The 14,869-nt window shown below is 45.1% G+C and overlaps 1 protein-coding gene across 1 annotated transcript in view; it reads right to left on the reverse strand.

The window, feature by feature from the left end:
- Nucleotides 1-2,419: 2,419 nt before the first annotated feature.
- The window catches only part of LOC143987651 (actin, alpha cardiac muscle 2), a 57,420-nt gene continuing 44,970 nt past the window's right edge, over nucleotides 2,420-14,869 (reverse strand). Inside the window, exons 5-7 of the mRNA XM_077486546.1 lie at nucleotides 9,887-10,078; nucleotides 9,614-9,795; nucleotides 2,420-2,758 (exon numbers count right to left, since the gene is read on the reverse strand). Of these exons, the coding sequence (XP_077342672.1) occupies nucleotides 2,615-2,758; nucleotides 9,614-9,795; nucleotides 9,887-10,078 (518 nt within the window). The 3' untranslated portion in view covers nucleotides 2,420-2,614. The remainder of the gene's footprint in view (nucleotides 2,759-9,613; nucleotides 9,796-9,886; nucleotides 10,079-14,869) is intronic.

A 14,869-nucleotide genomic window follows, 5' to 3' on the forward strand; every position in this document is an offset into this window, starting at 1 on the left:
TTATCCTTATCGTGGTTGACCGTTTCTCAAAGATGTGTCACTGTATTCCACTTAAGAAGTTGCCCACCTCTAAGCAACTTGCTTCCATTTTTGCTCGGGAGATCTTTCGCTTACATGGGCTACCCAAGGTGATTGTCTCGGATAGGGGCAGTCAGTTTGTCTCCCGGTTCTGGCGAGCCTTTTGTGCACAGTTGGGAATCCAGCTAGCATTCTCTTCTGCGTATCACCCGCAGTCTAATGGGGCCGCAGAACGAGCCAATCAGTCCTTGGAGCAATTCCTACATTGCTATATTTCTGACCATCATAACAACTGGTCTGACCTATTACCTTGGGCAGAGTTTGCTCACAACAGTGCCTTGAATTCTGCCTCCCGATTGTCTCCATTTATGGCGAATTATGGTTTCCAACCTTCCATGTTACCTAACTCGTTTGTTCCGCAGAGTATTCCTGTGTTAGAGGAGCATCTCCGTCTTCGTACAAGTCCAGGAGGCTTTGCGTCATGTTAATGATAGGTACAGACTCCATGCTGACTGCAGACGCCTGCCTGCGCCTTCCTACCAGGTTGGGGACAGGGACTGGCTGTCATCTCACAATCTCCAGCTTTGTGTTCCCTCACTGAAATTTGCACCTCGGTTTATTGGGCCTTTCTGCATCCTTCGCAGGATTAACCCAGTAGCTTACGCGTTGGACCTTCCTCCTGGTATGCGCATCTCAAATGTGTTTCATGTCTCCTTATTGAAACCGTTGGTCTGTAACCGATTTACCACCTCAGTGCCACGTCCCAACCCTATTCAGGTTGAGAACCATGAGGCGTATGAGGTACAATCCATTGTTGACTCCCGTAGGTTCCGTGGGCACATACAGTACCTGGTGCATTGGAAGGGGTATGGTCCGGAGGAACGCTCCTGGGTTTCATCCTCTGATGTACGTACGTGCCCCTGTCCTCCCCTGCGGGTTCCATAGATGGTTTCCCCTCAAGCCCGGTGGCCCTCCGAGGGAGAGGGGTCATTGGGGGGGTACTGTCAGGGCTGGCTTAGCCCTTTCCCCTCTGGGCTAGCCGCTTAGCTGTCGGCTAATTGCCAGCTCTCTTCTCTTTCCACAGTTACCAGCTGTTCCCGATGATGCTCATCTGACCTGCCTATTTAAAGCCTTCCAGCTCACTCTTTCCCTTGCCTTCGCGTTGGTCACATCACTAGGAACCATCTCTTGCTGTTTGTTTCAAGACTGGCTTGCTGACATCTCCTGGCTTCTATCCTGCTTGCACTTGCTCTCCTTGGATCCCTGACGTCTGGACTGGCTGATTACCCGATCTGGTTTATGAACTTTGAACTGGCTGACTACCCAATCTGGCTACTGGACTCTGGCTATGCTTGACTACGCTTTTTTCTATTTACCTTTTTATTTTTATTAATAAACAAGTGTGATTTGATCGTACTTCTGTCTGCGTCTGTTTCATGGTTCCTGACATGTGTAATGTAAAGGGGTCCAGAGATGCAGGTTGTTGTGTAATGTAAATGGGTCCAGAGGTGTGGGGTGCTGTGTAATGTAAAGGGGTCCAGTGATGCAGGGTGCTGTGTAATGTAAAGGGGTCCAGAGATTTAGGAGACTGTGTAATATAAAGTGGTCCAGAGCTGTAGGGTGATGTGTAATGTAAAGGGGTGCAGGGGGCTGTGTAATGTAAAGGGGCCCAGAGGTGCAGGGGGCTGTGTAATGTAAAGGGGTCCAGAGGTGCAGGGTGCTGTGTAATGTAAAGGGATCCAGAGGTGCAGGGGGCTGTGTAATGTAAAGGGGTCAAGAGGTGCAGGGTGCTGTGTAATGTAAAAAGATGCAGGGTACTGTGTAATGTAAAAAGATTCAGGGTACTGTGTAATGTAAAGGGGTCCAGAGATGCAGGGTGCTGTGCAGTGTAAAAGGGTCCAGAGGTGCGGGGTGCTGAGTAATGTAAAGGGGTCCAGTGATACAGGGTACTGTGTAATGTAAAGGAGTCCAGAGATGTAGGAGGCTGTGTAATGTAAAGTGGTCCAGAGGTGCAGGGGGATGTGTAATGTAAAGGGGTCCAGAGGTGCAGGGTGCTGTGTAATGTAAAGGGGTCCAGAGGTGCAGGGTGCTGTGTAATGTAAAGGGGTCCAGCGGTGCAGGGTACTGTGTAATGTAAAGGGTTCTAGAGATGCAGGGTGTTCTGTAATGTAAAGTGGTCCAGAGGGGCAGTTGTGGAGAGGGGGTACACAGTAGTGGCAAAGAGATATTGAATGATGCAGAGGTAAGCAGGGAGCACAGTGGGGTGTTTTTACATTTTAACGTGGGGGGTGCCAGATATAGGATCCGCCCTGGGTGCCAAATGCTCTAGGTACGCATCTGCAAGGGACACAGATTCATACACCCTGCGTGAATGAGGCTCTGTAGCTAATAAGTACACAAGTGACATACATGACTCATTTATTGCATTGTGACATTCTTTTGCTTTAGTTCAGTGATTTCCAAATTGAAAAACATATTAAAATAAATTATAATTTACATTTATAAATGACAGGTATTGCTAATCTGTATAGTTACATGGCTGTTTAGACATATTGTACATTTTATAAATCCTTTTGATCTGAGACAGAAAATGCATTTAGAAGCATTTGCGGTGGACAATGGATGGACCGGCTTCATCATATTCCTGTTTTGTGATCCACATTTGCTGAAAGGTGGACAGAGAAGCCAAGATGGAGCCCCCAATCCAAACAGAGTACTTGCGCTCAGGTGGGGCAATGATCTGTGAGAAAAAACAAAGATGTTTATCCATTTTGTTATTGAACAAACTATTGAATTTTTCACCAACATGCTGAATGCATCTGAAGATAACACCCCCATACATATATTTTCTGAAAGCCAAGAATGTGGATGAAAATAGGATTACCTGTAATATCCTTTTCTTGGAGTATATCACAGGACACAGAGCCTCAGTATTCACTGACGGGTTATATAGGCACCTTTAGGTGATGGACACTGGCACACCCTATACAGGAAGTTTAGCCCCCTATATAACCCCTCCCCTAACCGGGAGTACCTCAGTTTTGTAGCAAAGCAATATGTGTGTAATACATATAGCCAAAAAAAGAGGGGGGGGGGGGGGGAGCTCTGTGTCCTGTGATGTACTCCAAGAAAAGGATTTTACAGGTAAGCTGTTATAAAAATCCTATTTTCTTTATCGTACATCACAGGACCCAGAGCCTCAGTATTCACTGACGGAATTTCCCAAAGGAATGCCTCCTGAGGGGAGGGGACAAAAAACAAAAAGTAGGGAGCAATAAGACCTGAGGACCCTGTACTGGGACCTGCAGCACACTGCGCCCGAAGGCGATATTCTCATGCCTTTTCACATCCACCTGATAGAAGCTGGTGAATGTATGGACTGAAGGCCAAGTTGCGGCCTTACAGATCTGAGCCATAAAGGCCTGGTGATGCACTGCCCATGAAGCACTAACAGCCCTGGTGGAGTGCGCTTTGATTTGAAAAGGTGGAACTTTCCCCTTTAAACCATAAGCTTGAGAAATTACCTACCGAATCCATCTAGAAATGGTGGATTTTGAAGCTGCCTGTCCTACCTTAGGACCTTCAGGCAACACGAACATAACATCCGTTTTGCAAACCTGAGCGGTCGCCTCCAAATAGGCCTTGACCGCTCTCACTACATCAAAAGAATGTAGTGACCTTTCTTCCTTAGAACAGGGATCTGGAAAGAATGAAGGCAGAACAATATCCTGGTTTAGGTGAAAATTTGAAACTACCTTTGGAAGTAATTTAGGATGAGGACGCAATACTACCTTATCCTTATGAACAATTAAATATGGAATATGGAAATAGCTACCAGAAAAACTAGCTTCCTTGTTAAAAGGACCAACGGAATATGTCGTATCGGCTCAAAAGGCTATTTCTGTAAAGCTGACAGAACTAAATTCAAGTCCCAGGAGTTCAGGGGGGCTCTAATTGGTGGATTAAGCCGTGTTACCCCCTGTATAAAGCTTCGAACCAAAGAATGCAATGCAAGCAGACGTTAAATCAAAACAAGGCTGAGACCTGGCCCTTGATAGTACTTAAGGCCAATTTAATTTCTAACGCTATCTGCAAAAAAGTAAGGATTCTCCCTATGACATACATTCTGGGAGCCCTGTAATAAATGACCCTGGAAGCTGGCTTCCTTACATTAATCAAGGTAGAAGTTACAGGGCCTGAGAGCCCACTCTTCAGAATGTGGGTTTCAATAGCCAAACTGCTAAATTTAGCGTTTGTAAAGTAGGATGGAACACTGGTCCCTGCGATAGCAGATCTGGACATGGCGGTAGGGTCCATGGGGACTATTCCTGCATACCAAGATCTTCTGGGCCACGCTGGGGCCACTAGAAGCACCAACTTCTTTTCCTGCTTGATCCTGTGAAAAAGTCGTGGTAGCAGTAAGATAGGAGGGAATGCATAAATCAGTGAGAACTGATGCCATGGAGTCACCAACGCATCCGTCCCGCATACAGGTGGATCCCTTGTTCTTGACACAAAGTCGTAGACCTTGTTGTTGAACCTGGATGCAAACAGATCTACATCCGAGATCCCTCATCTTTGACATATGGTCAGAAATATGTCGGGGTGAAGAGACCATTCCCCTGGGAGCAACTGCTGGCGACTTAAATAGTCTGCCTGCCAGTTCTCTATCACTGGAATGAAGATTGGCAATATGCAAGACACATACTTTTCTGCCCATAATATGATCTAGTTCACCTCCTTCTGGGCTGCACAACTCCTTTTGCCCCCTCAGTGATTGATATAAGCTACTGCTGGGTCATTGTCGGATTGGACCCTGACAGGACAACTTTGCAGCCTGAATGTCCAGGCTTTTATGGCCAGGTACGCTGCACAAATCACCAGAATATTGATGGGCAAGGCCTTCTCGATCCTGGACCATTTCCCTTGGACAGTTGCCTCTTCCAGAACGGCTTCCCAACCCAAACCTGGCATCTGATGTTACCACCTTCCAGGTGACTGGTAGAAAGGGTTTTCTCGGGTATCAACCACCAAATGAGACTTTGGTGGACTATTGGACACAAGTGCATTGGAAAATCTAGTGCCTGGACCTTCTTGTTCCAGGCAGAAAGGATACTGTTCTGCAACAGCCTTGAATAAAACAGGTCATAGGGAACCGCTTCGAACGAAGCCACCATCTTTCCCAATAATCTCATACAAAGGGGAATAGAAGGACTCTTCTTTGCCCTGACTAGCTGAACCAGCTCCTTTATTGCCCTGATTTTTGCCTGGGGTAAAAACAGCCTCTTTTGGGTTGTATCTATGATTAGACCCATTATTAGACTATGATTAATTATAATTAGACTATGATTATAGTCTTCTTACTGGTTTTAAAGAAGACTTTTCTATGTTGAGAACCCAACCTAGATATTCCAGGTAATTGACTATGGTGACCAAGCCTTGCCTAAACGGGCTACTGACCGGTCTATCAAAAGTAGGTCGTCCAGGTATGCTACAAGTGTTATACCTTGGGCCCTTAACCTGGCCAAAGGAGGAGCCAGGGCCTTTGAGAACACCCGACGTGCAGTAGCTGGACCGAAAGGTAAAGCTACAAACTGGAAATGATGCTTTTCCACTTCGAAACGCAGATATTTCTGATGAACGGGGAAAATAGGTACATGCAGGTAGGCATCCTTGATGTCTATTGCTGCCAGAAGCTCTCCTCCTTGCAGGATGGAGACTACTGATTGGATTGATTCCATGCGAAAAGATTGAATGTTTAGGAACTGATTTAGATCCTTAAGATCCAGGATGGGTCTGACATCTCCATTTGGCTTTGGCACCGTGAATAGGTTTGAATAAAAGCCCAACCCCTGCTCTTGAATGGGAACTGGCATGATTACTGTCTGTGAGAGAAGCCAATCTAACGCCTGGAAGAGAGACTTCTTTTTTTCTGGGTCTTTAGGGACATTTGATCTGAAGAAACGATGAGACAGGAATTCTCTGAACTCTAGCTTGTAACCTGTTCCTGTGGAAATCACCCAACCGTCTTGAAATTCCTCCTGCCATAATCTTGAGAACAGTCTTCCCCCCCACTCGAACGAGTGAGGGCGCCCCTTCATAAAGAGGCTTTAACATTTTGTCTTGTAGATTTCCTCCCCCAGGATTTCTTTTGTCCCTGGGGTTGACTTTGAGCTTTACCTGTTGCACTTGACGTTGGAGGCCATCGTGACTGCCTAGAGGCTGATGCCCCAGGCGCTGGAGAAAGAGTCCTCTTTAATGAAGGACGTCTACTCTGTTTCTTAACTGGCAAAAGGGTACTTTTCCCACTAGATATCTTTTGTATATATTTATCCAGGTCATCTCCAAACAGCCTCTCACCGTGAAAAGGGAACCTCGCCAGGAGCTTTTTGCAAGGAGTTTCGGCTGACCAATTTTTCAGCCACAAGACCCTACGTATATGAACTAGTCCAACCGTAAGACAAGAGGTTTGAAGGATAGAATCTCTGATTGCATCAATCGCAAAACATAAGGCTGCTGGCAGCTCGGCTAATTCTTGGACCTTCTGTCCAGAGAAGACCTTGAGCACTTGTTTCAAGTGATCTCTTAAGGATTAGCATATCCCAATTGCTGCCACTGCAGGCTGAGCTACTGAACCTGCCAAGGCAAAAATATTTTTCAACAGGAATTCCATCTTTTTGTCATTTGAGCGTCGTCAACTGGACAAGTCAAATTTCTGTTCACAGAGGAGATAGCGGCGTCAATTGCTAGTATACCCCACATCTTTGTGAACTTTTCCTCCATAGGATAGAAATTTGAACATTTTTTAGGAGGGAAAAAATGCTTATCTGGGTGATCCCACTCAGAATAAATAAGCTTCTCCAGCAGTGAATGAACAGGAAAATCATGTGCAGTTTGAGGAGGTTTACGTGAACCCAAACTAGATGTGGGTCTATCAAGAGGCTCAGATACGGGTAACTTAAAAGTGGACCAGACCCTTTCAGTAAGGCCGCGTACACACGGGCGGACTGTCTGACGGACTTGGTCCGCTGAAACGTGTTTCAGCGGACAGTCCGCTCGTGTGTGGGCTTCAGCAGACTTTTTCAGCGGACAGTCTGGCGGACTAAGTCTTTCGGAATTTCCGTAATATTGTCCATCCAACTTTGGTTTCAGCGGACAGTCCGCTCGTGTGTAGGCAAGTTGGACGGACTAAGTATGGCGCATGCTCAGAAAGGATTTACACGGCCGAAGGTTGCATTGCAGTGTATTGGACGTCGTATTTCTAGTCCCGTCGTACGTGCTGTACACGTCATCGCGCAAGCTTTCAGCGGACTGTCTGTTCATCGTGTGTGGTCAAGTCCGTTCATTCAAAAGTAGGACGGACTGTCTGTCGGATTGTCTTACGGACTTAGTTGGCCAGACAGTCCGCCCGTGTGTACGCGGCCTAAGGGTTTGCACCAGCAATTTCTCCACCTGTGAAACCGAAGAGGGACCCCAGAAGAGGAGTCACCCTGATTCCTATCTCCAGAGGGGGAATCATCTCCCCTTTCCCAGAGTTCCTCTGCTTGAGAGTCCTGGGTAGAAGGGGATCTAATGTGCTTTCTTCCCCCTAGTGAAAATGTAATCACGGCCATTAATCTTTCCTCTAATCCATTTATGGTTGAGGAAAAAACCTCCTGAATGATTGTAACAGACCTAGCTGGGACCGAGGCTCTTGGAGGGGGACAGAATGCGAGCCTCTTGCCTTGTGATTATGGGCCCTCACATTTGGGGGAACGGTGCTCTTTGTGAGCTGTATGCCTGGGGGCCCCTGAGGTGGTGTTACTTGGATTCAGGTCCGTGCCCCCCCCCCCCCCCAAGACACACAGACTCTGGATATGTAAATGCCATGTTAGCAATAGACTAAATCACACTATTGGGACACAAACTCTTAGATGCTAATATCATCACCTCCAGCCATCCTGACTGTCTTGTATAATGTTGTGTAACTGAGTCTAGTCTGAGTATTCAAACATTGTTGTTTGTGCTAATTAACCCTGTGTTGATGTTTATGGTAATGTTTATTGAATAGTCAATCAGTGAGCTAGGAGACTAGAAGTCTTACCCTGAAAAGTCTTATCTCGCAGACAACTAGTCTGGGTCAATGATTAGATAATTAGCTCATGCTAATTAGGTTAGGTTTTAGTCTTCTACTGGATTATAAATACTTGTCTTTTTGGTTCTAATAAAGCATTCCATGTTGAGCAGCTAAGCAAGTGTTGTCTTTTGGGCTTGTAAGCGGTTGGAATATCTGATTGGAGTCAGATTGGAGGAAGCGGGATATACTGACGGAAGCACTCAATCGGAGTGTGGGATCGGTTCCGTCACAGTGATGAATACAGGGGCTGAAATGCCAGCAGTAGATGTAGACCCTGACCCCGACGGCTCCTTCTGACCAGCCTCCCCAGGTTTTTCACATGGAGATGGTGCTGCAGAGGGGGGGGGGGTCCCCTTGAGCCTCTATTTTTTGGGATACCTGTACCTCTTTTACCCATAGTGCCAAGCACAAATGCCAAGTTACAATCACAAAATGCACTTACTGCTGAGCAATATAGTCCAGCAATTACCGCTGCTATAAAAGCCCAGTCTGGTGCAAAGTAAATGCTGCCTGGGGATGCCTGCCACACTCAGCCACACTCACATGCCCATCCATTCGCTCTGTGTCCTTCCTTGAGCTGTGCACCTGAGATAGAGTGCAACTTATAGAGTCAATTAGACCTCGTTGTGGGCGTTAACACACGCCAGACGCCGCACTAATGCTCCGACTCCTCATTCCTGCACTCATACCGTCCCTCCCTGTGTTCTTTTTAAACAAGCCCTACTTTGCCATGCAAGCTGAGGGTTCAGACCCTGATCGGAGGGGAGGCTGGGGCGGAAGAGAGCGGAGGGTAGGTGGATAACAGTCCACTATAGGGTAGGTGGTAGGTGGATGACAGTCCACTATAATGGTGGTGGTGGTGGTGATGGCGGCGGCAGCCGGAGGAGAAGCGGGTCCGTAGGATGCCTTAAGAGATTGTACAAGAATCCAATCTCAGCTGTGTGCATTGCGGGTAGGAGCAGCTCTGATACATGTCCTGTGTGAGGCTGAGTGCAGTCTGAGGATGGGGGGGGGGTGGAGCTTGCATTGGGAGGGTGCACCACCCCCTAGTTCCAGCTGTTCGCAACACTCTAGCCAAGTGTGGTGGGTGGGACACTCCTGTGTAGCCAACCGCAATGCCCTACTGGCTTTGTTGATGTCTGGCACACTTTCTGGTGGTTGGACCTCTTGCTGAGTAGATGAAAACCCTGAGAGGCACATATTTAGTAGTCAAAGGCTTAATCTACACTATACCACAGTGATCTACATACAAATAATCAGGCTTAAAATCAGTAAGCTTTTCCATCCTTATTTTAATGTAAATTTAATTTACTACATTAAATTATTATTATTTACTACATTAACATGTGGTAATGTTGTAAATACTACATATTTAAAATGTAGTTATGTAGTAAAACTGTTATAGTCCATTGACCATAGTGAAGGAAAGATAGAAACATTTGTTTGTTTTTGTGGCAAATACTTTTTAAGATCATTTACCTTAATCTTCATTGTGCTTGGAGCCAGTGCAGTGATTTCTTTCTGCATACGGTCAGCAATACCTGGGTACATGGTGGTTCCACCAGACATGACATTGTTAGCATACAAGTCCTTCCTAATATCAATATCACACTTCATGATGCTGTTGTAGGTTGTCTCATGAATACCAGCAGACTCCATACCTAATATATTTAGGGAATATAGCATTAGTTTGACTGAACTGTACCATTTTGGTTTTAAAATTGGTACCAGAAAACACACATTATTATTTACCAATAAAGGATGGCTGAAAGAGAGTCTCTGGGCAACGGAAACGCTCATTACCAATTGTGATGACTTGCCCATCAGGCAGCTCATAGCTCTTCTCCAAGGATGAAGAGGAGGCAGCAGTGGCCATCTCATTCTCAAAGTCTAGAGCCACATAGCACAATTTTTCCTTTATGTCACGGACAATTTCACGCTCAGCTGTAAAGTGGTGAAAAAATTAAAGATTTCAATGAATTTTACATCTAAACATCATGCGATTGTAAGTTACACACCTTCAAACATATCTGTCCTGGCATAAATGTAAGTGCTTTAGTTACTTTGAAAGCAGGTTGCTTATTAACAGAATCCCAAAGCTCAGACCAGATAAGTCTAGCCCATGGACTCTAAGCTCCTGGGCCAGAAGCCCCCACCCAAGTCCTCTCTTCCCTTTTTTTTTGTGTATGCTTAATCATTTATGCTTTACAGATGTTTTGAAAGCATGCTACTTTGATTGTTTACTGTACTGATTGAATTAGACTGAAGCAAATTTGTAGCTCCTGTACAGTCAGAAGCCCCTGAGTTTGGTGATGGAATAATCATACCCAGACACACAATACGTATGTTTTTAACAAATTTATAGTCCATTTAGTGGAAAATGAGTAGTGTTTTTAGGATGACAGTGTGAAGTGATTCAAGGAGGTCTGGGACATGCTTTAAAGGTGACTTTTGAAGGAACTCTTTTCTGCCATGCTTTGACTATCTTGGCTAGTGTACACAAATGTTTGAGATCAATTTTGATGCATTTGTAATGCATAGGTAATATTTTTGTAATGTCTTTGACCTGTAATTGACATGTGTTTCCCAATGCATTTATATTGACTGTATTTAAAAAAAAAAACGCAATTGGTTCTCCTACAAGGTGAGAGTTTACATACACTTTAAGGTAGTATATATTGATGGTTCTAACAATATGAAGAAGAAGAAATCAGTTCTATTTTTACTGGACACTCAGTATGCCAATGATGGGTCTGCAGTGGTATTGGGTAACTAATTAGGATAGAATAATGTTATTGGAGGTATTCTCAGTGTGGGCCTTTTAATGCCTAACAAAAGTGAATATTAAACTCTTAAAAATAATGACCCAGGCTTATAACCCATCCTAATCTTTCATCTTATCCTAACACTTACCAAGCAAAGCTTATTCATATCCCTAACCTTATTTAAAATGTACAATAAACACCTAAAACTTAAAATGACCCCCTATCCTGAAGTTTAACACAAATATTACAGTTCTTGAACACTAACCCCAATTATAACCCTAACTAACAACATTAACCCCCCCCCCCCAACTCTAACTAAATCCTAAATCTCATCCCATAGACCAGGGGAGCTCAACCTGTGGCCCTCGGAGCCCTCTCTGATGTGGCCTTCAACCTGAAACCAGGGAAGTGAATGCCCAGTATCAGAAACCCATTGATTGCGATCTGGGCTTGCCAATTCACCATTCCCAAGCATCAAAGTGCATTAAGCTGGCCTCAGCAGTGGAGGAAGCAGGCGGCCATGGAGAGAGCAGGAGCCACATAAGCTGATACCTCCTCTGTAGTGCCGGCCCCTGTCTCAAGCAGAGTAATATCAAGTGCACTTTGCTGGGGAAACCACTTCGCTGGCTTTCTAGCAGCCTGGAGATGGAGAGCGATGCCAGCAGAAGCTGGAAGAGGAGAAGGAGGGCAGTGTATTACACTGTGCTTTTGCAATGGCATATTAACACCTATAAAAGGGTTAATAACTATTAGGCTGCTTTCACTCTAATCCGCGGAGGCAGTGCAGCTTTCCTGCAGCTTTCCTGAGCTGCATTGCATCTGTGGATCAGTGTGAAAGCAGCCTTATAGTGGACTCAGGACAGTAAGGGCTTATTTACATTTGCAGTTTGAGGGGCAGTTAAACTCCATGGTCACATTCTGTGGACAGGAGGGGTGGCATATACATTTTCCTCCTGTTAAGCCCAGCTTCTCCCCCTCTCCCTCTCCCCCCGGCATTCAGCGGCTACAGGAGGAAAATGTTAATTATGCTATTTAAAATAAAAAATTAGAAATTAGAAATTCTGAACCATTGCATTTCAATGTGGCCCACGACTAGTTACCAAATAAATTAAGTAGCCTTCACTCTTCAAAAGTTTGAGCACCCCTGCCATAGACTAATAAAAATACAAGAGTGTGCACTTGCCTTATAAACTGATGACACCTAAGAGTGATGTAACAGGGTCAAGATGTTGGCTTCTTAAACTATTGATATGTAGTTAGGGTATTTTAAGTAATGTGATACCCGTAAGAAGATGCAAAGCTAAAAAAGTGTTTACTGTTTTACCTGCCAAATGATCTGAACTTTTTTTTTTTTTTTGCTTTGTTTGTACACGTCTGTCACACTGCACAAGAAAGATCACTCCACAACCCACACTGCAGAACTCTGTGAGGAGGGCTCTTAGCAAAGCAGCAGACAGAAATCACACTCAGTGATTGGATAGTGAAATGTATACAGTATAGAAGTATATGCTTTGTTCATATTTCATGTCTGAGGTTTACAATCACCAATTATATCTGTGTGGCAATGGTTGAACACTTTTTCTTATAGAATATATTTAGGTTCCTTGGGGTAGATATACTTTCTTATTACATTCACAGACTCTGCATCCTGTTTTGCACTGCTACACATTGTTGTGCTTTGTTGCTACTTCTTCCAATGCAAATATCTGGGGCTAGTTTACTAAGGAAGTAGCCAATTAAATAAGCCGGCATTCACACCTGAGTGTAAGCAGACTGTGTTCCTAGTGATTTTGAAGCTTTTTTTGCATGTGTACCAAGCTCCAGGTAATGTAAGCAGAGGAGTTCATTCAGGTGCAAAAACGCGAGAACCACACATTTCCACCTCTGGAAGATTTATTCCCTTTCATGACAGGACATTTTTTGCTATGCGGCACTGTGCTACTTTAACTTACAATTGCGCGATCATGCAACACTGTACAAATAAAATTTATGTCCTTTTTTCGCACAAATAGAGCTTTCATTTGGTGGTATTTGGTCACCACTGGGCTTTTTATTTTTTGTGCTAAAGCATATCCCATAGAAAAATTTTAAATTTTTTTATTTTTTTTTAAATGAAGGCCTATGTGTATTCTGCTACATATTTTTGGTATAAAAGATCAATAAATAATAGGATTGAACATGAGATTGGTTTGCGCAAAACCCACTTCCTGATTGGCTGGGAGGACAATCAGTGTTAAAATAGCGAATATTAATTTGCTCTTGTAACACACCTGGGTGCGCTCTGTTCGCATTTTCTGCGCCTCAAGCCCACCCTATTTTAAAGCCTATTAGAGTCTCTGGCTCTAATAAGGTGCTTAAAAAAAAAACAACCCGCTGTTGTAATTCATGCATCCAGCAAGGAGCTGGACACATGGATGGGGGGGCGCCCATGTGCCCTCAATGGACGGGCCGTCCCTGGTTTACTATGTGGTGCTTTTACTAAGGGATGTGTTGGATTTTATTCCCTGCTTAGCAGGAAAACAAAATGAAGTACATCCCCGCTGACAGGACAGAGCGCCTTGTTTACAGAGTTCTGTTTTGTTGTTCTCCTCGCCCATTAGTGGGTTCCGCCGGATATCCATTGGTTGGCACCCACTGATCAGCTTGTGCTGTGACTTATCACAGCACAAGCAGTGCGGTATGTGATCCAGCACAGGAGAGCCACTTTGCCACTGTATAATGGCGTTATGCGGTCAGCAAGTGGCTATACAAGCACACTTATTAACCAGTTGCCGACCACCGCACGCCGATGTACGTCAACAGAATGGCACGGGCAGGCATATGGGCGTACCTGTATGCCCCCCGGTGCCTGCGGTGGTCGGAATCCCTTCAGGAGCGATCCATGCTGAGGGGGAGGCAATTGATTCATGACCAACCCACTCGCGATAGCTCCTGACGAATAGAATGCTTCCCCTGCTTCTGTATATATAAACAGAGGCAGAGGAAGTGATGTCATCTCCGCCTCATGTCGGTTTTTTTCGTTCCAGCGCCGGGGAGAGAAGACATCAAGTAAGACTGCACCAAAAACTACACTTACAGTAGAACATGCAGGCACACTTTTCATCCCCCAACAATCACCCCCGATCACCCCCCCCCCCCCGCACCCCCTGTCAAAGTGACACCAATAGCAGTTTTTTTTTTTTTTTTTACTGATTACTGCATTGGTATCATTTGTGACTGTTATAAATGGTAGGGCACTTAGTGGTAGGCCCCTTTAGGTCTAGGGTACCTCCCACCCCCCCCTTGCTCACCCCCCGTCACCAGTGTGTGATCGTTTTTCTGATCGCTGTATTAGTGTCACAGGTGACGCTAGTTAGGCAGGTAATTATTTAGGTTCGCCGTCAGCTTTTTATAGTGTCAGGTACCCCCATATACTACCTAGTAAGCATACACCTCCCTTAGTGGTATAGTATCTGAACGGATCGATATCTGTTCTGATCAGATCTATACTAGCGTCCCCAGCAGTTTAGGGTTCCCAAAAACGCAGTGCTATCGGGATCAGCCCAGATACCTGCTAGCACCTACATTTTGCCTCTCCGCCCAGCCCACCCAAGTGCAGTATAGATCGATCACTGTCATGTACAAAACACTAAACACATAACTGCAGCATTCGCAGAGTCAGGCCTGATCCCTGCGATCACTAACAGCTTTTTTGGTAGCGTTTTGATACAGTCGCTGACCTGTGAGTATCATTAGTGTACCACTAAATTTAGAGCCCAAAATGGCAAATCGAAGGTACACTAGTGAAGAGGCTTACACGTTTTTGAGCATGACAGATAGTGAAGAGGAAGTCACTCATCTGTCAGATTCAGGCTCAGAACACGATCCTGTGGACGACAGCGGCTCCATGACAAATAGCTCTGAAGACAGAGTTGTGGTCCCTGCCAAGGTCAGGCGTACCAGACCCCGATTTTCTTCTTCTGCTGTTGAG

This window comes from Lithobates pipiens, unplaced genomic scaffold (genome assembly GCF_037356315.1).
Source record: "Lithobates pipiens isolate NorthernLeopardFrog02 unplaced genomic scaffold, aLitPip1_a1.2 Scaffold_18, whole genome shotgun sequence".
Taxonomy (NCBI): domain Eukaryota; kingdom Metazoa; phylum Chordata; class Amphibia; order Anura; family Ranidae; genus Lithobates; species Lithobates pipiens.